At 39.3% G+C, this 25,767-nt stretch overlaps 1 protein-coding gene and 1 long non-coding RNA gene across 2 annotated transcripts in view; one reads left to right on the top strand and one right to left on the bottom strand.

The window, feature by feature from the left end:
* The first annotated feature begins 6,168 nt into the window (after nt 1-6,168).
* LOC144996421 (uncharacterized) lies at nt 6,169-14,590 on the top strand. Its single transcript, XR_013659377.1, has 3 exons — nt 6,169-6,807; nt 13,003-13,146; nt 13,229-14,590. It is a non-coding gene; the product is annotated as an uncharacterized LOC144996421 (long non-coding RNA).
* A 4,596-nt stretch (nt 14,591-19,186) lies between these two features.
* The window catches only part of si:ch211-127i16.2 (putative flavin-containing monoamine oxidase A), an 89,507-nt gene continuing 82,926 nt past the window's right edge, over nt 19,187-25,767 (bottom strand). Inside the window, exon 13 of the mRNA XM_023960791.2 lies at nt 19,187-20,328. Coding sequence (XP_023816559.1) covers nt 19,995-20,328 — 334 coding nt within the window. The 3' untranslated portion in view covers nt 19,187-19,994. The remainder of the gene's footprint in view (nt 20,329-25,767) is intronic.

Here is a 25,767-nt window from a genome sequence, read left to right on the forward strand (position 1 = left end):
TCTCAAGGTGTAAAAACATTGTCAGCCAAGGAAAACAAAATGTAAAAAACAACTACGAATGTTAGAAGCTAAAACATTTTCACAATTTTTTTGGAATGGGGTGTGCACTAGGAGGAGTTTTTGGGGTATTTTGGGGCTAAACTGTTGAGTTCAGATGCAAAACTGGGATGGGTTATTGGATAAGGTTTGCACTACGCTCTCTAAATGGATGTTGTTTTTGCTACAACAGAGGGTAGGCGTCCTGATTGCTAGTAATCTTGTGCCCTTTCTTTCGTCGCTGATTAGAAAGCACTGGATTCATAAAAAAAATATATGCATACATATATATATATATATATATATATATATATATATATTAATAGGTTGAATTAATATGGAGAGAAAATAGTCTCAAAACATTTGTGTGTGTGTAATACTTGATTTGCAACATACACAATACATTTCGTGCGTGACTGTACGTGCACTTGTCTTTTCACATGTACACTCCAATACCAAAAACGTACAATAACAAAAATACAATTTACGTACTCACAACTTAAAATTGCAGCAGCTTAAAACTCACTAGGAATTCAAAATAGCTCCTGCACATACAATTGCCTGATACGTACAAAACAACCCACATTTAAGCACAGATCAGAGTTACAAGTGTCTGAAACTCTTTTCACTTCTCCAGATCTGTGCGTACATGATTTGCGTAAATGCTGGTAGAATGCCGGTTCATCAGAGATTTCTTACTAGCCTGTTTGATCTTATATTTTGAATAATTTCAAGTAAAAACTTTTTTTTCACTTTCTTAAATAAATATGTCCTGAAAAATTAAGATTTTAATGGTTTATTTTGATGCACTAAAGAACTGAATGGTTACGTTCTTGTCATGATTTTCCTAGCGTGGCGGACCCAGGTGCTTGAACCGAGAAACAAGACAGGTGAGTAGCAAGTAAGAATAGATTTATTTCTTCCAGGATAGTGGGGTTTGGAGTTAGCGATGGTCCAGATAAGACTGTGGCTTGTGGCGTGGCTGGAGGTGCTAGCGCGGTCGGCGTAGGCCGAGAGGTCCGCAGGTTTTCCAAGGGGATGATAGGGAGTCCAACTGACGCCACTCGTGAAGTGGTTTTCCTGAAGCAGGAGATCAGCGTTAAGAGCCAGAACGAGAGCGATGACAAGACCAGATAATAACATGACGAGACCAGGCTTAGTCACCATAAGGGGCAACGAACTGGTGTTGAATGATTGGGTTGAGTCTCCTTTTGAGCTGCAGGGCGGATGAGGTTGAGTGGCGACAGCTGGTGGTGGTTAGGAGTGGAGCAGAGCTGGAAGGGGAGGAGACTGACCGAGGACCATGACAGTTCTAACCTATTACTAAAAATAAAAAAAAGTCTAAATGTGCATTTTTAAGACATCACTTTCTATAAAAGTTTTTCAGAACTCTCAGCAACATCACCCCTGGCACCGCCTACAGCACAGTGCTCTACCCTGACCTCTGGTCCACAATCGCGCAATTGCAGGCAGCGCCAGGTCCTTTTCCAAACCCATTGATCTGGTTAATGCAATAACGCCTCTGGAGAGACTGTCGTTTCCAGGACAGCAGCCTTCAAACTACAACCCCACTGACTCGTTTATAGCTGCAGTGTGGGATGGGCCTCAAGGAGATCTGGTTCTGGTTTCAACAAGCAACTTTTCCTATAACAGTGTAAGGCAGGGAATGACTGGTATGACTGGGAATGACTGGCATCTTTTTACTATTTTATCTTAGATGTCTAGTCAGTTTTTAAAATGAATTAAGCACTTGCTGTTGTTCCAGGACAGTGGATTTTAGAACAACCTTTGTCCTGATTGTTTCTGGTTTTCTTGACTCTATTTCTGAGGTCAGCTGTGAGGAAGGCAGCATGGGCTAAAGTTTGGACATTTGACCTTGTCTTTGGAGTTTTTAGGGGTTAAGATATTCAACGTTGAATCCAGACCTTTGTCCAGATTGGTAGGTGACATCCTGGTAACTATTCCAGAGCTATGGAGACGTTTTCTTCCTTTCCCAATTGGTCTTTGGCATACTGAATATGTTTTTATCTCTTCGACTGTCACTCTACAAACTTGGCATTTTACATGTGTCAATGTCAGACCTTTTCACACTGAAAGACTTGAAAATGTCACAGTGCATTGGTATATTTGGCTTTACTTTAAGAAGACATTAGCAGTTCCTGTCAAGTTGTCTATTAAAGAGTGAGCAGGTGGTTGTCAGTGGAGAAATCCTGTGCATAAAATGTTTGTTTTATGGTCTTCTAAAAAGCCATTTGCAGCCTATATTTGCCTGTTTTAAGATGTTTGACGGAATTCAAATATTTGGCCATAAACGAACTGTAGAGAAAGTGTGTTACAGTCAGGGGTGACAGTGGCGTGCTGCAGGGGCAGACATACCATCAGGCAAAGGTAGGCCATCACCTGGGGCGTAAAGGGCAGTAAGAGAAGAAGATATTTTAACTAAGTCATGAAAAAAACACATACGATTACTGAACTGACATAAGATTGATCATGTAAAAGTGTTTGGTCTTCCCCCATCCTACAGTAATGGTATATTCCAGTAAACAACATGTCCAGAGACTGCAAGTTAGCGAGCAGAGGCAGCATTGCCAAACTGGGCAGTTTCCAGCTCAACAGGGTGGTTTTTATTGTGACTTTGGGGCAAAAAATTGCTTTAGGATGGACATACTTTGGGCGGGTTTGGGATCGGTCCAGGGGTTTTTAGTTCCTGAATGAAATACGTTTCAAGCAGGGATGTGCAGTCTCAGGAGAGGCAGGTGACAGCGATTCACCTGTTGTTTTCCACCTAAGATTTAGTCTACTTATAATAATGTAAATGTGTCCACTAACCTGTTCCATTAATGCAATGTATTGCTACATGCAATTTATGTTAGATTTAATTAATTTCATTAATTCTTATCATCAAATTTTGTTTGTATTTTGTATATTTTCCTGTTCAATTTTAGGCTGCACACTCTGCTGCATGAGAGATTACACATCACTGAGTGAAGTCAGGTTGATTGTTCCTTTAGTTTATTCAGCAAATGCTAATAATGTAAAGTTTTATTTTTGTTTTGTTTTTTTACATTCTAGACATTATTCCATGTCTTCCCCATTTCTATATAGTAGGTCATGTATTTCACTTTAGATCTGATGTGAAGCTGCGTTGAAAAGACAGAATGAGGCAGGAAAACAACTTTGCTTTTTGTTATATTAATATAAACGACAAATTATTTGTTTTAAGAATGCATGTATAAGTATTTGGGAGAATTTTAGTGTCTGTGTCCCTCTTAATACACCATCAGGTGATATTTGACTCAAGGCTTTCTTTGATACTTGAATACTAAAAAACTTTATATTCACAAGAACAGGTTCAGTGAAAATCCCATCCCTCTTTATTACGTTTCACGGACATTTGCTTATATATTTTGCTTATATTTTACCTCACCTAAATTTAAGAAAAGTAAAATACAACAACAATTTCCAATTTGGTTCGTGATAGCGTAAAAGTTAAACTAGAACTCCTACAATGTTTATTTATATGTGGGGGGTGTTTTCACTTTCCTTTTTATTGTTCTAAATATTTGACCAAAACATCAGTGGTTATTAGTAAAGTTAAATAGGAGTCTATTATTTCAAGTTTTTCTCTGACTGACTGCAAAAATGGTGGATGTAATATCATTAAAAATGTGTTAAAGTTAGACTTTTAATCAAATCAGAAAGATTTGATTGAAAGGATGATAAATTACTGCTAATTAATCACTGATTAATATTTTGGGTGGTTTTTATTTATGTTGGGTCTGGTGGTTTTTAGTTAAACCTGACAAATTAAAAAGAAGACAGAAAATCATCATGTGTTTCTTCTAGGAAGTGAGGGATTAGAACAAAGTGTGAATTTAATACATTTAACAATTTTCCAAGTAAAACTAATGTTTATAAAATAAATGTCTTTAATCTTTAAATGTGTGTCAGTTTTAAAATTCTTATAAAAACATTTGGATTCTTTACATTCATGCTGTCTAAAAGCGGACCAGTTAGAAAGCTATTTGACATTTTACCCTATAAGTAAGGATTTAAAAAAATAATAATAATATAACCCCATGTGACTGTTTACCTGGGGAACACCTAACTGCTAAGTCCACTACTGGCATGTTGTTTCCTTGTTAATTGCATTGCTCTGTTATACTGTGGAGTGTTTTACATTCTCTAAATTTCTTATAAAATCAAACTTTTTGTTTGTTACTTTCTTTTTTGTAGCTCATTAACTGGATATCATGAAGCCCTACTGATTCACCAAAGGCCAAGCTAGGGAGTAAATCCTATTGTCAACCTGTGCCGATATTGTGCTTCTGTTCCACTGCAGCTTAATTTGTACACAGCCAATCTCAATTCCATTCTGCCTGTCTGCTGTCTAACTAACAATGTGCCATTCATGATGCCAGGCTGTGGCGGTAATAATGCAGCTTTTATTGAACTGTGAATGTGGATCTAATGTGTGTTTTGATTTCTGTGTTATGGCAATGTGCAATTAGCTGTCTGAATTAATGTGAATGCTAAGCAGTGTGGTGACGTCTTTTTCTTTCTAAGTATCTTTCTAGTTTGCTGATTTTTTAATAGTTCTTTATTTTAGATTAATGTAAATATAGATTTTGATGGAGACCTAAAATAAAGTATAAATGCAGCTCATTTTACCATGAAAAACAGACGTGCTTTAAGGGGAAGGTTTAAAATATATACACCTAAATGCACTGCATAAACAGGCTGTTTTTTCTTCCTTTCAAATGAAATGTTTCAGTGGATTGGAGGAGGTATTCAAACATGTGAGTGGTATGCTTTTTTCTTAATATCACGTATGGCTGTCAATGTCAGCGATTTCTTAGATAGGCAGGTACAATCTATTACAGAAAAATGTTTATCATACTAAAAATCTGTAAAAGGATCTCTGGCTGTGAAATGAAAAAAAAGATATTTTGTTGTGCTGATGACAGAAAGCTATTTTTGAGAAATGGGTTGAGTGGATTTAAACTATGACCAGAAGAGTTGCAGTTGTCTGGAGCTCTTTGTTGTAATGTGAAGTAACCATGATTACAGGAGGCTTGAAGTTAAAAAATGAATGTCTTTTTTGTATTGATGGATACAAGGAAGTGTATTAAACCACTTAGCCCACTCATTCGGACTGTGAATGACACATTACCAATGAGTGGAATGGGACTTAGGCAGTAAGCTTTGAATTACTCTTTTAAGAAAGCTGTAAGAGAAAAAAATAAACCAAGCAAAAAAGATCATTGTGCACTTTCATTTATTTTACAATACAATTTACTGATTCATAAGTCATTCAATAGGTACATTGGTAGTGCGGGTGGGAGTAAAAGTCTAAACCTCATGCAAAGATCTTGATTGAATATGATAATTGGACTAAGTGAGTGTGATGTCACCCATAGCAAGTGATTTACTTCCGGCTACAACCAAATAAAATGAATTCAGTCACCACTTTTATGATACAGATGCCGCCAAGTTCGAGACTAGCATCGTCAATAAGCAGTGATTTGTCCAGGTCGGTTTGAGTCATCCTTCCTATGGCAACCACTCTTGCCAATCAGGAGTGAGCTTGTTGGAAGGCCCCACCCCTACCACTCAAGAGAGGTCTTGGGAGAATATGTCAATCAAGTATTTCTAACGGTTGATGTGGGGGCCAGAGGGCACCCCACACTTTATTGAGGCAACTGATTGTCCAGTTTATAGCTTGAATAACTTGCACTACAGAGTTGGAGAAAGCAAAGAACCTGACAGTCAAAGTATCATAAATGAAAAAATAGGACTACCAAGAACATAAAAACATTTTTAAAACAGCACAATAAAAATGGTTGTTCTGCCAAACAGAAAGACTGAGTAATAGCTGTTTATTTATCAATAGCAGTCTTAAAGATTAGATTTTAGTGTCTTAGAGTCAGCGGGCACTTCCTGTTTGGAAACTCAGGGGGAGGGGTCACTCCATCTAGCTCTTTTATACATTCAATAGTGAAAATCCAACAGCAGTCAATAAAGTAAAAAAACAATAATCATGCAGATTTCTATTTAATATGTCAAATATTGTTCTTTTTAGGCACCCTTTTGAAACTTTTTTTTTTTATTTGCAATTTAACCCTTGTGCTATCCTGTGAACCCCCCCTTACACTAACGTGTTCTCCCTATCATGACAAAGGTGGATAAAGGTGGAAAGATTTCATGTAATCCATGGACACCAGTAAAGATCACAAATCATTGAAGAAAAAAGGTTCAGAGCACTGTCTAGTGGGGTCTAGATGACCCGACTCCCAATGTTAAAGTGCCTAGGATAGCACAAGGGTTAAAACATTCCTATGGTCCTTGAGCTGTATAGTTTCCCTTTTGTTGTTGTTGTTGTGTTTTGATTAATGTTTTTTTTTAGTTGCAGATGCTGTTCTCTCTGGAATCAGCATCTCTTTTTAAACCTCTGAATTACTGTGAATCTTTTTTTGTTAATGCTTGTCAATGATGATCCCCTCCGTTGTATCACTGCTCCTGCTTTGGGTCATCTTTTACTAGTTTTGGATCAATAGGTTCTTACAGACAGTTTCATACCTTTGGGCTTCATCTTCCTCCTCAGCAATTGTATTTCACTGAAGACAAAAAGATTTCTAAGTCATGGCTAAAGAAAGCGTTTTTCCCTGTCTTCATTTTTTATTTGTTGCTACCAGAAAACAAAGATAGTCAAGGAAATATAACGTGTATGGAGGTATGGATGAGATGAGGCAAAGACAGCTCTGTGCACAGGTAAAAATAAGTCTCTGTTGCATGTTTACTGTCTGAAATCTGATCCATTGTTTATAGGATGACAGACAGCATTACCAAGTCACACAAATTTTCTAGAATCCATCAGAAAGGGAATTTCCTGGAAAAGAAGAACAGTTCCTTCTCCAACTTTACAAAGCAGCAGCAGCTTTATTGAGTAGGAGGAAGATCAACATTTTCCTATGCCGTGTGCATGCCCTTTGAAAGAGAAGCATGAGTTTATTTGGGGATTTACATCACTCTACATGTTGTTTTCACATTACCAAAGTAAATGGTCTTGAACAGGATAAACAGCTGAACTGCCACAGTCATATTAAGTTTCCTTTGTGAAATTGTTGGTGGCACAGAAGTCACACTCAGGTAGAATCTTGCACCTTCATAGCTGTCACTGTTATTTTCTTCAAACAGATGCATGAATTTGCAGGAATCAGACCCACACTTTTCAGATATGTTAAACTATATTGGCCTTGGAATCTTTTTGGGGATTTTTTTTCTTTTCTTTTCTTACCCCCCCCCCCCCCCCCCCTTTTCTTGCTGGCAGTTCTAACACGTTCAGTGCCTTAACCATGTAAAGCATCAGAAAATCCACAGAAAACATATTATTTTTTAAATAAGACGTTTTTCAACCCGTTAATGAAAATCACAAAAAACAATTTGCAATGTCATGTAATTTAGGAGATATGGACAGTATGAATTATGAAATGTTGGGTAATTTGTTACATTTTCATTCAGAACAATGTTAGTTTAAGATGCAAACATATTGACATGAGTGTTCAGGGAAAGTACCTTATTTACTAACTTTTTCAAATTTGATCCACACATGTGGCGTTAGCCTACTGTATTATGAATAATTAACTAACAAAACTTCGCATTTCTTCAATACAACAAATAGGCATTTAAAAAATTAATAACAATAGATGGGCCATTCTCAATATAAACTTTATAAGCACATTGCATCTGTTTCCTTCACATAGCTTTTCTGTTGTTAATAAAGAACCTGCAGTGGTATTTCTGATCATATGCATTTGTTATTTGAATTTGGCCTCTCCAAAGTTTTTGACATGTTCATGTGGCATTTTTCTTATTAACCCTTTTGCTATCTTAGACAACCCCACCCTTACTTTGACATAAAATCCCTACCATGACAAAGGTGGATAAAGGTGGAAAGATGTCATGTAATCCATGGACACCAGTGAAGATCACAAATCATTGAAGAAAAAAGGTTCAGCGCACTGTCTAGTGGGTCTAGTGACCCAACTTCCAATGTTAAAGTGCCTAGGATAGCACAAGGGTTAAAAACATTCCTATGGTCCTTGAGCTGTATAGGCCCCAGCAGGTTAACCCCCCCCCCCCTGCAGCGGGTTTCTTTCAGCTAGTGATCGGGCTCCATGAGCCCTGCGACAGACTGTCCAGGGTGTACCCGCCTTTGCTCAACAGTACCCGTCCTGTTGGGCGATTTGTTTCAGATGGTTCAGACGGGTGCCACGTTGCACCGCACTGCTGCCAGACCTTTGTGCCACACCCGTTGTTCAAAACGTGCCACTGGACCTAAGATCGCTTTTGTACCATCGACTTCACCTTGAAAATGGCCGCCTCAGCCACAAAACGCGTTCTGTGTGAACGTAGCTAAATCCTGACCCGTTATCCTAAACTTAACCTTTTATCTGGGTCCATCCAGCCAAGAAAAAAAACTTCAGCACTGGCCGCACTTATTTGGAAAAGTTTGTGCGAAAAGTCACTATCTGTCTGGCATTTCATTTTATTTGCTGTGCTAGTGAATTCAACAATCTGCTTGTGCTAGCATCCAATCACTTCTGAGACACAGCCTGTTAAAAATACTAGTTGTCATCCAGCACCACCAGCAGGCCACACCCACTATCAGCTCAATAGTGAGCACCTGTGAGACTCAGCCAGGAACTTACTTAACTCAGCCAGCTTGCATTCCCTTCCCCCCTCCAACCTCTACCAGGAGAAGAAGCAGTCCCAGCCAAATGCTCCCACAGATCATTCCATGTCCAGCTAAGTGGATGCATCATAGATGTATGTTTTATTATTATCTTCAACCAACAATGGATGATGTATCATTGTATTCATTTGTTTCTGCATTTAATTACAGGCAAAATCACCCCCAACTCATCAGTTCAATCCAAATAAATAAGATGCCTGTGGAGATTTGGGAGTTCAGTGTTTGAATGTGCACCCCACCTAAGATGTTCGATGACCCACACCAACTAAACAGTTTTCTTTACAGCCAGTGCTGCTTACTGATGCAAAGCATAAGTTATAATGTAATTTAAAGCATTTTCCATGGGCTGATCACAGTTCTTTTTCATGTGTAATTTTATCAAACAGCAGGGTCTGGTAAACCATTTGTTTTGTCATTCCACACATTGTTCGGAAAGTGTCTATTTGGAACCAACAATATGTCACTTTTCACCGTTTTTCTATCGCTGAAGATAAAAGTCTGAGAGTAGAGACTGTCAGGCGGTGTCGTTTGTGCCCCCACTTGTGTCGAGCTCTTCACACATGCAAGACACATGCACAAAAGACTGAATCAAGGGCGTAGCTACTCAACTCGGCACTAACGGCCACACCCCTCTAAAGGAGATTTTGGAAACTGTGGCTCCAGGTAGACATGAAGAGTTGTTTTTAAGACATTTAGGTTGTAGGATTTTTGTTAAAAATGTTAAAATCATAATCAGAACACAACTGGGAACGTTTTTTTATTTTAAAAAAAGTGTCATGGGGGACGTTAATACAATGCAGCCCTGATTTAAACTCGAGAGTTGAATCAATGAGAGAACGCATAAAGCAAAAGACAAATAATATGAAGTTTAATGCAGGTGGAAAAAAAACAAACTGTAGGAATATTTTTAGTTCCCAAAGTACTTTTGACATTGCTATCAGTACACTGCCAACTGTCTCTGTTATACATATTTACTCAAGGTTAGCGTGCATAACTGGAAGACATGCATGAAAAACACCTTTCCACTTGAATTGCTAACTGGATTCTGTGCATTAAACAGGCAAAATAGTACCCCAATTCAATTTTGTGTGTTTGCTGTTAAATAATATGCAATCTTGGCATTTCTGGCAGAACGCCTTGAAAACTGGGGAAAGTCGATGCAAATAGATCAAGTTTCGACACGCAATGTGATTTATCAAATGTGAAGCAGGGCTGTAGCTGCTGTTTTACGTCTATACTTTGCAGCTGTAAACTGGCAGAATTCACACTCAGATGGTTTCACTCATTGTTTCAAGAAGGAGGAGTAGACACTGGAAATGGAGATGGTGAGAGCACCTTTTGTTGCTCCTCCTGTACATGTTTTGTGACATAGGATTTTGCATATTCAGCAGTGCAATCCCTGCAATTCTAGGTTGTGAAAGGCTTTGAATGTGTAGAGCAAGATTTTGTATTGACTGCTGTATGGAATTGGGAGCCAGTGAAGCTGTTGAAGGATAGGTGTGATGTGATTGATGGAGAGAGTGCGTATGATGATACGAGCAGCTGAATTCTGAACCTTTTGAAGTTTATGGAGGTTTTTTTTTGGCAGTCCAAACAGAATAGAGTTGCAGTAGTCCAGGCGAGAAGTAACAAGGCTGTGTACGAGGACAGCAATGGACTGAGGAGTGAGGGAGGGCCGGAGACGTTTGTTGTGTAAATGGAAGTAGGCTGAGCGGGTGATGTTGTTAATGTCAGAAGTGAAGGAGAGACTGCTGTCGAGGATGACACACAAACTCTTTACCTGAGGGGAGGGAGAGATGATGGAGGTTTCGATAGAAAGAGAAAAATGATTGGTCTTGCTCAGGATGGATTTGGTGCCTGTTTTACTGCTATTGAGTTTTAAAAAGTTTGAGGTGAACCAGGATTTGACTTCATTGATGCAGTCAACCAGCGCTAATCGAGGCAGTGTGGAGTTGGGTTGGCTGGAGAGATAGAGCTGGGTGTCATCCGCATAGCAATGGAAATGGATGTGGTGTTTTTGGAAATTATGACCAAGCGGGAGAAGGTAGATGATGAAGAGGAGTGGACCAAGAACAGAACCCTGAGGAACACCATTTGTGATAGGGACAGAATGAGAAGTGAAAGATTTCAGTTGAATAAACTGACTTCAGTAAGGGGCCGGTTTACCTCGTGCTGGTTTGCGGCGCCTTCCGTCCGTGAAACCAGGGCTCGAATCTGGGCTGCTCCCTATTCCCTTCTCTGCTGCTGTGCCGAAGGGCATCCGGCGTAAAAACTTTGCCAAGTTAACCATGCAACTCATCCTCGAGGGAGGGTTGTTTCGCTGTGGCGACCCCTGATGGGAGAAGCCAAAAGTGGAAGAAAAAAAACTGACTTTGGTCAGACAGGTATGAAACCAGGAGAGGATGGAGCCAGAGATGCCAGTGGAAGAGAGACTGTTCAGGAGGATGGAATGAGAAACTGTGTCAAAAGCTGAACTAGGATCAAACAAAAGGATGATGGATAATAATCGTGATGGCTGACTGACATCACGATGGAGAGACACCATCATGATGCCACGCTGTAAGTCAACACCATAAGCCACGGTTACATGTGCAAAATATCTTGATCGGATCAATGGACATGGGCCCAGAAAAACCTTTTCCGATTTTAACTAACGTTCACAGTGTCACACTTTCAGTCAGAATAAATCATTCGCACATGCGCAGTAGTGTTTGAAATACCGGAAGAGGAAATTAATTCCGCCGAGCGGCTACATACATAGATATCTGGCAGCTCGGTAATATACGAGATGATCTTCTAAAACGTGCTTTTATTGTTGTTATGGTTATAACGAAGCGCCTGTTCGCTCATTTTAATTTTAATCTGTGTGGTCAGTGCTTTTTTTCGTTTAAGAACCCAGCCGGAAGAAGCCAGGGCTAGGAGAAGAACATTAAGCCTTTGATGAACATAAAATCCATGCGGGAAATGCGGCAATCTGCATCCTGGCTGCACGTAAATATGTGGGAATAACATCAGCCTTTATTTTGTCGGGCCACGACTGGAAACACAAATCCACGTGATTGTTTGCATGGTTTCTAAGAACTGAGCGACATTTCAGCTTTGAAAAGCTCACACACCGCCCCAAAGCCGCTGTGTGTGAGCTGGCGGTCCAAGCTCAGCCCGGACACACACTTTTACCGGGAGACCCGGTTCTCCTGAGTTCTGTAGCTCGTTCACCTAGAGCTGCAGGACAGATTGCAGTCCGAAGTATCCCACACATAGGGCACAAGTAACAAAGCATCCTCCCTTCCCCTCAAACATAAAGCTGTAAGTCTGTCTGCTCTGCTCAGAGACACGGTCGCTCGGTCCACTTGACTAATCAAGTGCAGGAGCGGACTACTTCTTTCCTATTTTGTTGGTTAAAGTCACTTCCCTCAGTTTATGCTGGATCATCGTGGATGAGTCATCAGTTGGGAAATAAATAAATAAAGTGAAATAACGAAAAATAATTATATAATAACGAAAAATTAAAAATTAGCCGCCCCGACGATATCATTGTCCATCACGATGGTATACTGCAAATATCGTCAACTGCCAATTTAATGGACATCACCCAACCCAAGTCATTTGTGATTTGTAGAAGAGCGGTTTCAGTATATGAAGGGGACAGAAGCCAGATTTTAAAAGTTCTTACAGATTATTGGAAGAAAGATGGGCATTAAGTTGAAATTATACAATTTTCTCAAGTATCTTTTAAATGAATAGAAGGTTGGAAACGGGACAGAAATTACTGAGGTCTGGGATGAAGTATGGGATCGACAGCAGCAGTTTTCAGAGCAGAAGGAATAATTCCAGAGGTGAGGGCAGCATGGATTATGTTGGTGATGAGAGGACAAAGAGAGGGAGCTGTGGCTTTAACAAGGATAGTGTGCAGTGGTTCAAGCTGGTAGCTGGAAGCTATGGTAGTAAATGAAGAAAACGAGGAGTTAGATGTGAAAGACGGAATGGAAGATAGAGATGGAGCAGAGTAGGGGGGAAAATCAGAATGAGTAAATGCTCTAAGAAAAATGATGTAAGAATCTTACATGATAACACAAAGCATTACAAGTCTGAGGATGAGAGAAGCCATCTAGGCTTATTATTGCACAAGTCAAGACCAAGCACAAAAGCTTTACTTGAACTGACATCGTTGAGGTAATGGATGTTGACCCTATTCATCCTCTTTACTCCAGAAGAGTGTCACGGTGCCTCCGTCAGCTGCCTCCCCCTCCCTGCTCCCTGATTGGAACCAGCTGCCCTTCATCAGCTCTTCACCTGCAGACCTTCTTAAGGAGATCCACCCCAGCATTCTACGCCAGTCCGTTACACTCTCTCCGGTGCCTACGCCTGGCCTCAAGTTGAGTCTCGGTTTTGCCAAGTCAAGTCACGCACTTACCTTGCCTTGTTCTACGCCTTCAGGTCTGTTCCTCCACGGGTACCGCTGGTTCCTCCAAGCCTCAAGCCGCTCAATCCACGCAGTCTTCCTCGCTGCGCTCGGGATCGCTCGCCACTGCGCGTCCTCGCGCTCACTGAGTTCCCGGTGCAGATCCACAGACGGTCTTCCGGATTCCCCACTGGAGCTTCATGCCACACTCTCTTGCTTCTAAGCTCAACGCTTATTCCTTGGACATTTAATTGTGATTAAACTTACAACCAAGTTCCTGAGTCTGAGTTTACTTCCAGGTTTCAGCAACTGGGTCTCCTACGTCATCGACACCATGACAGAAGAGAACCTCAACATCTTCATCTCTGCTTCCTCCTGCTCTGTTTCCAGTCTCTGCATCAGAGTATCTAAACCATGTGTCATAGTCAAGGCCTGCGGGCCACATCCAGCCTGCTGTGCTATTATATCAATTTAGATAATCTTATGTTGTTATAATTGGCCCAGCAATATGTAGTTTTGTTAACTAACTAACTACATATCAGATAATGCAGTGCTTCAGCTGCCTTGCTGAACACTAGTGTTGCCAGATTGAGCGGTTTCCTGCCCAATTGTGCGGCGTTAATTCTCTTGATTGCGGGCAAAATTGCTTTGGCCGGGTTTGGGATCAGTTTGTTGGTTCCTGATTGAAACACGTCTCAACAGGGATGAGACATGTTTCAAATATCCTTGAAAAAAAAGTCCACTAATCTGTTCTATAAAGGTAACTTATGTGAATGACTTATAATAATTTTTATACACAAAATCTCTGTATTGTGCGTGTTTCTTTTATAATTATAGCGCAGGCTGCAAGGTGAAAAAGCGCACCAAGCTAAGCCGCACTGCAGTTGTAAACTGGGTTGATTACATGTCTTTAGTTTGCTCAGTTTATGCTAATTATGTAATACTTTATTCATGTTTTATGCATTGTAGACATTTGTCATTTGTCTATGTCTAGACAAATTACATTTTGTCTATCGTTTCTGGTGTTAGTAGCATATCTGACACAAAGCTGCACTGGAAAGACAGAAGTAGATGCCAGCAATAAAACAGATGAACTTTTTGAGATACAAATACATAAACGATAAATCGTTTATAAAATGATGTAAGTTTTTTAGAGGATTGTTACTGTTGGTGTTGAACAACTTATGAAAACACTAAATGTTTTTGGAGTAATCTCAAGTGATAAGTTATTTGATCCCATATTTTTAATGTTTCAATAACGCCTGAAAAATGATATTCATGATAACAGGTTTTTAAATATCAAACCACTCTGATACAGGACCTCACACACCAAACAAAAATGAACTTGATGCAAAAAGAAATAATGCCCGGATGAAATGACACAAGAGTAAAAAAAAGAACAAGAATAATTTAATTTGTTTTTGCTGAAAAGCACAAATTTTATTTAAATTTTCAGGCTTTTTGTTGTTGTTGATGTTATGTATGGTGTTCATATAAGTATAATATTGACAGGATAAATTTTGATGGAAAGAAATATCTTTTGAAATATTTAAAAATTTGTGTATAGTTTTTATATTTAAAATGACAAACGAAAACACATTTGACTGATTTTTCTTTAAGTGTTTTCTTTTTTTCAAATTAGTATAATCTTAATCTCCACTGATTAGGTTTTTTCTTTCATGAAAAACTTATTCTTATTTACCGAGCCCCGATATTGAACGAGCCACCGTGGCAACATTCTTCAAGACCGCAGTATCATTAAGATCTGACCTCAACGGTTCTGCTATCGGTACTGGAGAAGTCGCATTTTTTTGTCTCACAAAATAAAAACGTTATCTGCCAAATTTAACTCACCAAGTCAGTCAATTTTCCGTTAATTAATGATGATATTAATTTCTGTATTCTCGCTGAAGAGGAGATGTCTGTCTGGCTATTTGTGTGTGCGGGGGGCGGGGCTGTTGTTCAGACAGCACGCGGCGTGTGCGTAAAATTAATATAATCTGCGCTGGAGCGCCCCGACAGCCCGACTATCATGTCAACCTGCTGCATGATGACCGTATTTTAGCGCTCTCTGTGTGGGAGGAACGAGAAAATACAACTCTCATTCGTTCACGTTGGCTCCGCAAACAACGAGTGACGTCGTTCACCGTTGAGTACTCTTCTGCGCATGCGGGTCAGTTTTGGGTCGTCTCACGGTCACACTGGAGACCACAAAAGTTCGTATTTACTTGGAAATGTGAACGGTCTTGCAAAAAATTGAGCATTAAGCCTTGCAGTGTGAACATAGCCAAAGAGATTGAAACACGGACGTCAGAAATAAATGCAGTTTTCACTGCGGGAGTTGAAGCAGAGACTCTTTCTGGGATGATCTTATGAACTCAAACATTCATTTAATTTGTTTTATATTTACATCATGACAGCAATATGTCAAAACATTGCTGTTTATTTTTCTTTAAATAACTTCTTTTTTCATGTATTTTACTTTTCAAGTTAGAAAAATGTATGAAATAAAATGTTTTGTTAAAAAAACATTGTTGCATACTGAGGAAATAAAACTCTTTATGTTCTTAATTTGTTATTTATTTAATTTTGGTCCTCAAAAAGTATCGATAAGAGTATCGTTAAAATACTGGATCGATAAGCAGTATAAATAAGAGTAGTAGTACCGTTAAAATCTTAACGATACCCATCGCTATTTAAGAATCAGTTTTGCTATGAATATATGAAACACAATAAATTCTATTGTATTCAGTGCTCAGTTCTTTACATACTGTCAGTTGACATTGTGTTGATGATAAGATGATAATGATTGTGAAAAATACCATCATAATGCACAATGACGACAGTGGCTCAGGTGGTTGAGCGGGTCGTCCAATGACCGAAGGGTTGGCGGTTCGATCCCTGCTCCCACCAGCCAAAAAATGTTGTTGTGTCTTTGGGCAAGACACTTCACCCTCCTTGCCTCCAGTGTGGCTCCAGTGGTGTGTGAATGTGTATGAATGTCCCGGTGATGGTCAGAGGGGACGTAGGTGCGAAATGGCAGCCACGCCTCTGTCAGTCTGTTCCAGGGCAGCTGTGGCTACAACCGTAGCTTACCATCACCAAGTATGAATGAGGAGTGAATGAATGATGGACACACTGTAAGCGCTTTGAGTGTCTTGAAAAGCGCAGATAAATCCAATCCATTATTATTATTATAATAATTGTATGTAAAAAAGCGTCCAAAAAACTGGCCGCTATGTTAGGGGGCCTGTAAAAAAATCTCCATGGGGCCCAAAATCCCTAGCGGCGCCTCTGTCGATACCCCTGCTCTAAACCAACAACATGGCTGCTCTCACCATAGTCGTCTGCAACTTTCCTCTCATTCCCCAATGTTCTGTTAATCAGGGGTTCGTTTGCCTTTGTAAAGTTAATGTGCTGTTTTGAAGGATTGTATGCCGCGACATTCTGTGGACTTTAATAAACTTTTTTTGGGGGAAAAAACGTTCCTTAAGTTCTTGATGACACCTTTTGGTCACATATCACATCTTAAAACCTTCCGCCAGTCACTTCAACCTGCTTGCACACACGTTTGCACCTCTTTTCCACCTTCTCTGTTTATCTGGACTAGTAACTCTAAATACTTAAAGCCCTTAACCTTCTTCACTTCTGCTCCCTGTAACCTCAACATTCTACTTTCTATGCAGACTCTTGTCCTGCTGCAGCTGATCTTCCTTTCCTTCTCAGAGCCAACTTCCCCCTCTCAGGATGTTCCTCCTCCTGCTTCCTTTTATCACTGCATATTACAATGTCATCTGCAAACGTCATGGTTCTCAAAGATTCCTGTCTAACCTCATCTGTCAGTCGGTCCATCACCACAGCAAACAAGAAGGAGCTCAAACCTGATCCTTTGTGTAGTCCGAGCTCCACCGATCTTCACTGTTACACCTATAGAACATCTCGTCACCGTCTTCCAGCGCTCATCCATGTCCTCAACAACTCCAATGTTCTCCTCTGCCTATCCAGACTTCCTCATCTAAAATACAGCTCTTCTCTCTACATCCTGTCAACTCTATCATGTTATAAACTTAATATTGAATACCCAAATAAACAATGATGCAGCAGGAATTTTAATCTTTTTCTCTTTTTGATTATATGTCATCTACATTGAAATGTGTAGCAAGACCAGTTTTCAAATTAGCTTATATGAGTTTAAACGTTTCTCATTTTTCACATCATGTTATCTGTTTTTTGGTGTCAATTAAATATTGATTTAGGTGAGTTTAAGGATTTTTGACCTTTGATTTTGCTTGTACAGTAAACCCTTGTTTTTCGCGGGGGGTTACGTTTCAAAAAGAACCCGCGATAGGCAAAATCCGTGAAGTAGAAACATTTTTTTTTTTTTTACAATTATTATACAATCAAATACTCTATTATACATTGAAAAGACAGAACAAACCATTTTACAGGCTCAAGCATGTGTTTCACAAATCAAAGTACTTTAGAAACGTTTTTTTCAACAAATAACGTCTGTACTGTACTGTCAAATAATAATTTTAATCATCAATGTGAACAGATGGCTTTAAATTGCTGAGATTAGCCCCGCCCACCGAGACCTGAGTAATTGGATTAAACGGGAGAAAATGTAAAATGAATATGATAAAAATACAAAGTACAGTCTGACAAATAGTGACTCAGGTGTATTTCACTGCTCTTCAGACTGAACCGCTGCATCCTGACTCCGCTCTGCAGTGTTTTCTTCTTTTGAAGCCCGCGGTGCAGCTGTGTTTGTTCGGGAGAAGAACATAGTGATAGGCAGTTGTTGTCACTATTTTTTCTTTTTTGCAAAAAGATCCTTAAACACCGACATGCCACCATCGATTATGTTGGAGAACTGTAATGAACGGCTCATCAAAGGGTCCCATTCCTGAGCCACTCGCTGAAGTTCAGTGGCCATTCTCCCCATGGTTGCTAAGCGACCAAGTGTTAGTCCTTCCTCATCTTTCGCCACACTTGTGTCCTCTTCTTCCTCTTCTCCTTCATTTTACGTACGTGTACACATTAAACTGCAACGTTATTGACGCACAGGTAGAGAAGAAGCGGAGTGACTTTTTAGCCAATCAGAATGCAGAACACAATGCACGATGCAAATCTGTGAAGTAGCGAAACCGTGAAAAGTAAACCGCGTTATAGCGAGGGATCACTGTATTTAAATAATATAACTTTTTGAATGTTAAAAAAAGCCTTAAAAACTATACTATTTTGTTTTAGAATGATGTCTGAAGTTTTAAATAATATGTTGAGGTCTCATGTGCATCTGTAACCTTGTGCTATCTTAGATGACCCCACCCTTACATTGACGTGTTATCCCTACCATGACAATGGTGGATAAAGGTGGAAAGATTTCATGTAATCCATGGACACCAGTAAAGATCACAAATCATTGAAGAAAAAAGGTTCAGCGCACTGTCTAGTGGGTCTAGATGACCCAACTCCCAATGTTAAAGTGCCTAGGATACCACAAGGGATAAACAGGCTGTGGCGTAGTTCTGTGTATAGAGTTGTTTATGGTCAAAAGCCCAAATTACACTGGAAACAATGAATTATTTATCCAGCACTGTTGCCTGAAGGCAAACTCTAAGTGAAGTGCAAGTGCCTCGGCAGGTGTAAACAAGAGACCACAGTAATTACAGCAGCATGATTCAACTTTTACAAGAGATCCTTCACTGAAAATAAGAAAAAAAATACGCAATATTGTTGTAGCTTTCAGAGTAAACACAAGTATAATGGCAAAAAATGCTAAAAATGTCTCCTTTTGTTTTTGTTTTTTGGGCTTGGTAGCTGTCACGGCCTTAAAAATGTATGACTGTGTTTCATCCTAATCTTAAGAGAATCAAAGCAGTTTTCCTTCTGAATTACTAATGAACACTAGTGACTCTGGGCAAAGACCACTTCATCATTGCATTGGCTGCCCTTTGGTTTTTAAGTGAATCTAAGAAAAACACAAAGCCATATGGAATTTATTTGTTTAATTGTCCACTTTTTCCTGTTTGTCGCAGAATATGCAACCTAATTTGCCGTTCATCAATAGCGTATATAATCTTAATAATTTGAAATAAAATGTTTTTGTCTCTGAATTTCAATTAAGAATGTAAAAATTTACATCTCAGAGTAAAGTTATACCCATCACTGAAATATGTAATGAGCTGCACACAATGACAAAAAACAGCATTTGATGGGAAAAAAGCTTTTATCACATGTGGCCATTAAAAGAACACAATTTCACTCTTTTTTTATCCAAGTGGGGTTGAAATGAGACAACCAGATGGATTAGACTGTTTTCTCATTTCTTAATTAACTTGCTCAGAAAATGAGGTCTTCAGCTGAACCATTACTCATTAGCACTGCGCAAGAAGTTGCATTTAACTTTAAAGACACAGGATGTATCTACCAGTGCAAAATGGTTTTTGAAAAAAGCTGAATCAAGTAAAAAAATGATTGAGAGAGATCTAGTGATCAAAATCAAATCAAATCCCTTTTATCAGATCTGTAATTGAATGATATCAACTAAGTAGCATATTGTGGAGCACTGTTGTTGTGCAAATGGATCATCAGAAGATTTTCAGTCGATGTTATGTGTGTTCAGGAATCATGACAATCATTTTTAACTTAACATGAACACTAAAGCCGGAACTCTAGCCTGAGTAACCTGAAAGAGCGTTTTTACAATCTAAAAAGAAAAAAATCAAAGAGAACCTTGGTGATCTGGACAAGAAAAAAAATCCTAGGGTTTTGCAGAAATGTAATTGTTTGGAGGTTGTGTTAAATGAAATTTTTGCTCTGTGACAGAATATTTGACAAGCTATTGCTTATCTTAGTGAAAACACTTTGACGCTGAGTCAGGAGCAGAACACCACTTATTGTGAGCGCAGCAATAACTGCAGATTTTCCTGAGAACAGAAAACTGAGTTTAGATGTTGGGACTTGGTTTGTTGAGCTCTTGACGCTGTGCTGCAGAGCTTCAATCTCCTCTGCAGTTAACTCCACATGCCAGAGTTCAGTCAGTACTTCCAGGGCTGCTCGCTGACCAGCCTGCACTGCACCACTCATGTAGCCACACCACTGTGTGGCTGTCTCTGTTCCTGCCCAGAAGATCCTGTAAAACAGCAGCAAAAAACATAATCCTTGTTACCTAAAAGGTAAAATGCTTAGATAATACTTTTTATAAATATAAACTTGTGTGCAACTTTCTACATCTCGCCAAATGTCCAGTGTTCCCATGACCAAGGGTAGTGCGTGAAACCCCTTCTCAATTCATACTCACTTCATTGAATGGGGCTGATTGTTTTGAGTGTTTTCCGTGCACATCAGAAATGCAAGAACAAACTATTCTTTTTCTTGCATTTTTTTCAAGGATAGAACGTAAGCTTGAATATTTTATAGTTTGTACCATTTTTGGAACTGTCTAAAACAAAAAATAAACCATTTGTTTACAGATTAAAACAAAATAGTGTAGTCTGCGGGGAACTGAATACAACCTACCGTAGAGCTTATCGTGGAAGATAAATTACTTTTTTCATTCTGTCATGCCGTCTTAAGCAAAAGCTGGAAACGACCAGAGAATTGTACAAAGAAATGATTCACTGTTGTTTAGCACTGCAGGGATTGTTCACTCAAACAGCACAACACATGGTGCTCCTCATCTACTTTGCTTCTCCTCCATTTGTTGACATAAGACAAACAGTTCCAAAAAAAAACTAAACGAGAAGCAACTGGTTTGGTGTCAGCATACGTTCATGTTGTAGATAAAGTATTTAGACCAACTGGCATCCACCTAACCTTAAACTAACAAGTATGTGATGTTCTGGCTAGAACATGGCCGATTTTATGGTTGTGATTTAAATTGAAGTAGTCGTAATTTTTTGGGGTAAAGAGAAAATTGGGTCAACAGCTGCTGTGCCTGAAACCAATACATAAGAAAAACTCTACTACAGTGTTTTCCGCACCATAAGGCCCACTTAGAATTACTGTGAACACAGTTAATAAAGTCTGACTGACTGACTTATCTCTGACTCCTTTGTCTTGCGTAATGAGTCACATAGTTCAGTATATATGACAATTGGTTTTTTTTGCATTTTTCTCTTGCTGTGGGCGCTGTACTCAGCTCTTTAGAGCCCTGTTTTTACCTTGTTTCATTGTTTACAAGTGTGCTTTGTGTTTGCCCTTTGGAGTTGCCAGTGCCTAGTGTGGTTTTTCACATGGGGGGACTACTTTTGTAGTTCTTTGGATTTTTGACTTTTTTTTTCTGGACTTTTCCGAGCTTCCTTTAGGAAGCCGCAGCTCCAGCCTTCTCTACGCAGAGAAACCAGACATTTCTAAAGAAATACGAAGGAGAAGAAGAGGCTGCAGGGCTGGAGGAAAGCTCCAGGGCAGGAAACAAAGGTATAAGCCATTCATACCATCCGTCACAATGGGCAACACTGGTTCCCTCTTCAAGAAAACTGATGAGTTGATGGCGTTGACCAGGCTTCAGCCCGAGTTCAGCCCTGTGGACTGACCTTGGACTCTATGGTTTCCTTGGAGGAATTTAAACTTTCCCCCACGGACATACATGAGGCGGAGAGTGGAAAGAAGAAAGGCAGGGGACTCCCAGTGTATGTGAATGAGTTTCCACGATGAAGACGTGCCACCCGCAGTCCCTCCTGCTCAACAGTGAGGACTTCATTTACCCCCCCCCCCCCCCCTTACTGCCACCCTCCCCACATTCATCCAGTACTTTAAGAGCTAGGCCAGGGGGAAGAAGATGCTGGATTTAGGCTGAATCCATACTCTTCCCCTACCTCTCCGGCTTCTCCCTACACCTCCAATTTAGGCATTTGAAGGGATGGGGTGTCAGAAATTGTCTTTTTTAAGGGTAGAGCGAAGGGACATCAAGTTCTGCATCCCTCCCTCTGTGCTCTGAAGCACAGACATTTACATTTAAAGTGTAAGTAGTGACCAATCGTTTTAGCATGACTTTTTAAAGTTATAAAACCAATGTTGATGTGTTTCTTTCCGAGCAAGGCGCTGACGTAGATGACTGGCGAATATTTATGACGTCATCGAGTGTTAGTGCCGTCCGAATTTGAAGACATTGTTTTTCCCTATCTCTCTGTTTGGAGGGCTAAATGTAGGGGCAGGGAGAAGCCATAGGGGTAGTTGAAAAAATTTGATTCAGCCTTACTGCCTTTCCCTCCCCCTGCTTGGACCCTCTGATCAAAATCTGATGCATGAAAACCCTATTATTACTATGCACAGTTTTTATGTATCTATTTACTTGTTTTTTTGTTTGATCCAATATCTAGTAGGTTGTAATTATACTACCACCTGTCTTTTTCTCTTTGAGCTGCCATGATGAGCGAATTTCTGACTGTGAGTTAAAAAGTTTAATTCAAAACAAAAATATTCAGACACCTTATAGTCCAATCATAGTGCTGAGAACATGGTAGTAAATAAAAGAGAAATGTTAAAGCTTCAATTAGTGTTCCAATTTGTGAATATGTGTTTGAAGTGACGACCTGTTTAAAGGATGTTGATGGAGATAGACCAGGCCTCACCACGGGCTTATTTTTTTAAATGTACAATGTGAGATAAAATTGGAAGAACCTGAACAAAAGTGTGTGTAACCCTTGTGCTATCCTAGGCACTTTAACATCTGGTGGGTCATCTAGACCCACTAGACAGTGCTCTGAACCTTTTTTCTTCAATCATTTGTGATCTTCACTGGTGTCCATGGATTACATGAAATCTTTCCACCTTTATCCACCTTTGTCATGTAAGGGAGAACATGTCAATGTAAGGTGGGTTCATCTAAGATAGCACAAGGGTTATAAAGGAACTTGCTGCTGAAATCCAGAAAGAGACAGAACTTTGAGGTTCCTTATATTCAAGTTCATTCAACCCCCCATTCAGCTTGAACCTCGATGCAGCATTCCACCTTCTACGGTTATTACATTCACTTCAAATGTTTGACTGGTTTGAACTAGTTCTTAAGTGAAAAAACAGATAAATGGTAGACAGGGGTGATGCATCAATAGTGAGATGTAAAAATGTCAAATCTGGAGCTGTGGGGAAGCTTGTCTTTTTTCCTGTGCAGGATAAACAAGCCATTAGTTACTTACAAAAATGTGCACTAAGTTGCAATCACCTGGGAATTGTAACTGTACACTTGGGACACTTGAGAATACCCCATTAACCTATAAAGCATGTTTTTGGACTCTGGGAGGAAGCCTGAGTGCCTGGAGATATAAGTGCTGGGGCAACATGCAACTCCGTACAGAAAGGTCCCAGTCGGGATTCAGACCAGGGCCTTCTTGCTGTGTGGTGAGAATGCTAACCACCGTGTAGCCTTGTCACATTACAGCAAATACTTATTTCAAAGTGGAACCATCTGGAAGAAGCACTGACCAGGCAGAAGAAAGCAGCTATTGTGGTCCTCTCACCATTACTCCATTTCTTTGAAATGTAACTGACATTTTCTCTTTTTAACCAAAATTGGAGAGTTTTGAATCTCTGTTGCATCAATGTTTACTTCTTTTCTTTGGTTTTAGTCTGTTTGCATTCACACTTTTATCGTATCCAAACATGGTTCCCCTGTAAGTTAGTTGAGTCCTTTGTTTTCATTTATCTGTTTGATTAGCTCAAAAAACAAATTGTGGTGTGGCCCAAGCAGCCCTGGTTTGAACACACTTTTGAGATTCCAACAAATGTTCGACTCAAACTAGTGAAGGATTCTTAGTTACGAGTCTATATATTTTTTAGCCCTGCAGAAACATCTGCCTTGTCATGTCCTTTGGCACAGGGTGGTCTGTCTTTTTAAAACCCAAGTGACATGTTAGTTTGCATTGATTGAAGTTATTCAGATTCCATTCCAGTTAATCCTGGACACTGCCAGAGCTGCTCTGTGTCACGCATTTCTTGGTGCTGTTGGAGGCTGACAGATTTTCAGCTTGGTCAGCAGGCGTTTGCATACTTGCTTATTGCAGTGATGCGGCCCTTTAGGGTTAGTGGATACCAGACTAAGAGGCACTGAGGAAATTACAGTTGAGTGATAAGTTCAAAACCTTTCCTTCCCTTTCCAAGAGACCATGACTTACTTAAAAATAAAAACATCTCTAATTAAATTAAGCTTGGTTATGAGAATTAGTTCAAATAGGTCTTGTTCTTTAGCAGGAGTAAGAGAAAGTTTGACTTTGACATAAGGGCTGAGGGTTTATGTCTGCACTGATGCAAATCTTTTATATCCATTAGATGCTAAGAAATATATTGTCACATTCAAAAATACATGAAAACAATAGCCTTCTAGTCAGAGCTATTCTTAGGAGTAGAGATGTTCAAAATGTCACATAAGATGTCAAGGAAAACAAGAGGCTTTGTTAGCCACAACAGACCTGAGGCACCTTTTACAGGTGAGTCACCCCAAATCCACGCAAACATATGAACACCCACTGTTTTACCGTCAGATGAGGAAAACTACTGAAGTAAAGTAAAATATCTTTTTTATAAGTTAGATAAAAAAATGATTTTTACGACTGAGTATTAGGGCCACCAAAATATATATATATATATATATATATATATATATACATATTATATATATGTATACATATACATATTATATATATATTTATATCTTAAGAGTAAACTTACAAAATTAAAGTTGAAGTGAGCATACAGTGGGGCAAGAATACCACGCAGCTGCAGACAAGACCAACAACTGATGGGAAGCTGATCTTTTTTATTTACGATTTATTCAAGTTTTATTCAATGATGGGTGGCTTGCAAGATTCCTGCAAGCTGTCCATTTCCAGTTCTTTTTCCCTATTTCCCTATTTTGGTTTTCTTTTTCTCCACAAAAGACAAGATCTCCAAGTCTGTGTGATGCTCCCGTCTGAAGAGATCCAGTTTTTCAACGTTCTTATGCTACAGTAATGCAACAGACTATTTTCTTTCCTCTTTGTTGTTTTCTGTTAAAACAAGAGTTTTAATGTGGAGGAGGGAACGTATGTAACACTATTTTGATTCCCCTTTGGGGTTCCTTGTGAAATGACAGTTAGATGATGTAAGGTGGCATATGGACCTCTGAGTATGAAAATGAAAAGGGGAGAATAAAGTAGCAGTCATCTACACCCAAACATTTCTCTGAGCTCCCTATTTTACATTTGAAACTCCGCATTACCGACACTGAACCCCGAAACAAAACTGAACAACTAAACTAACTAAAATTTGGTTTTGAGTTCTTCTGGGTTCATTCTTTGTTGCTGAAACCTAACCGGAAATAAAGCTTCACAAAATGCCCCACATCTTTCATGTTTGAGCACCGCTCTGACAAACAGACAACTTTGATGTTTTTTCTCATAAATGTATGACTTTAAAAACGCAATTTTATGAGAAAAGTCCTGTTGTTTTTAAAAATATAAATGTATGACAATATACTAGTAATTTAACAGTTAGGACTTTTTACTCCTAAATTTAGGACTTTAAAGTTGTAATAAAAAAACTTTTTTGTTTGTAAGCTGACCCTAAAACTCCATTTTATATTTTAACTGATTTAAAA

This window comes from Oryzias latipes, chromosome 12, assembly GCF_053564925.1.
Source record: "Oryzias latipes strain Hd-rR chromosome 12, Olatipes_Hd-rR_3.1".
In the NCBI taxonomy this organism is placed as follows: Eukaryota; Metazoa; Chordata; class Actinopteri; order Beloniformes; family Adrianichthyidae; genus Oryzias; species Oryzias latipes.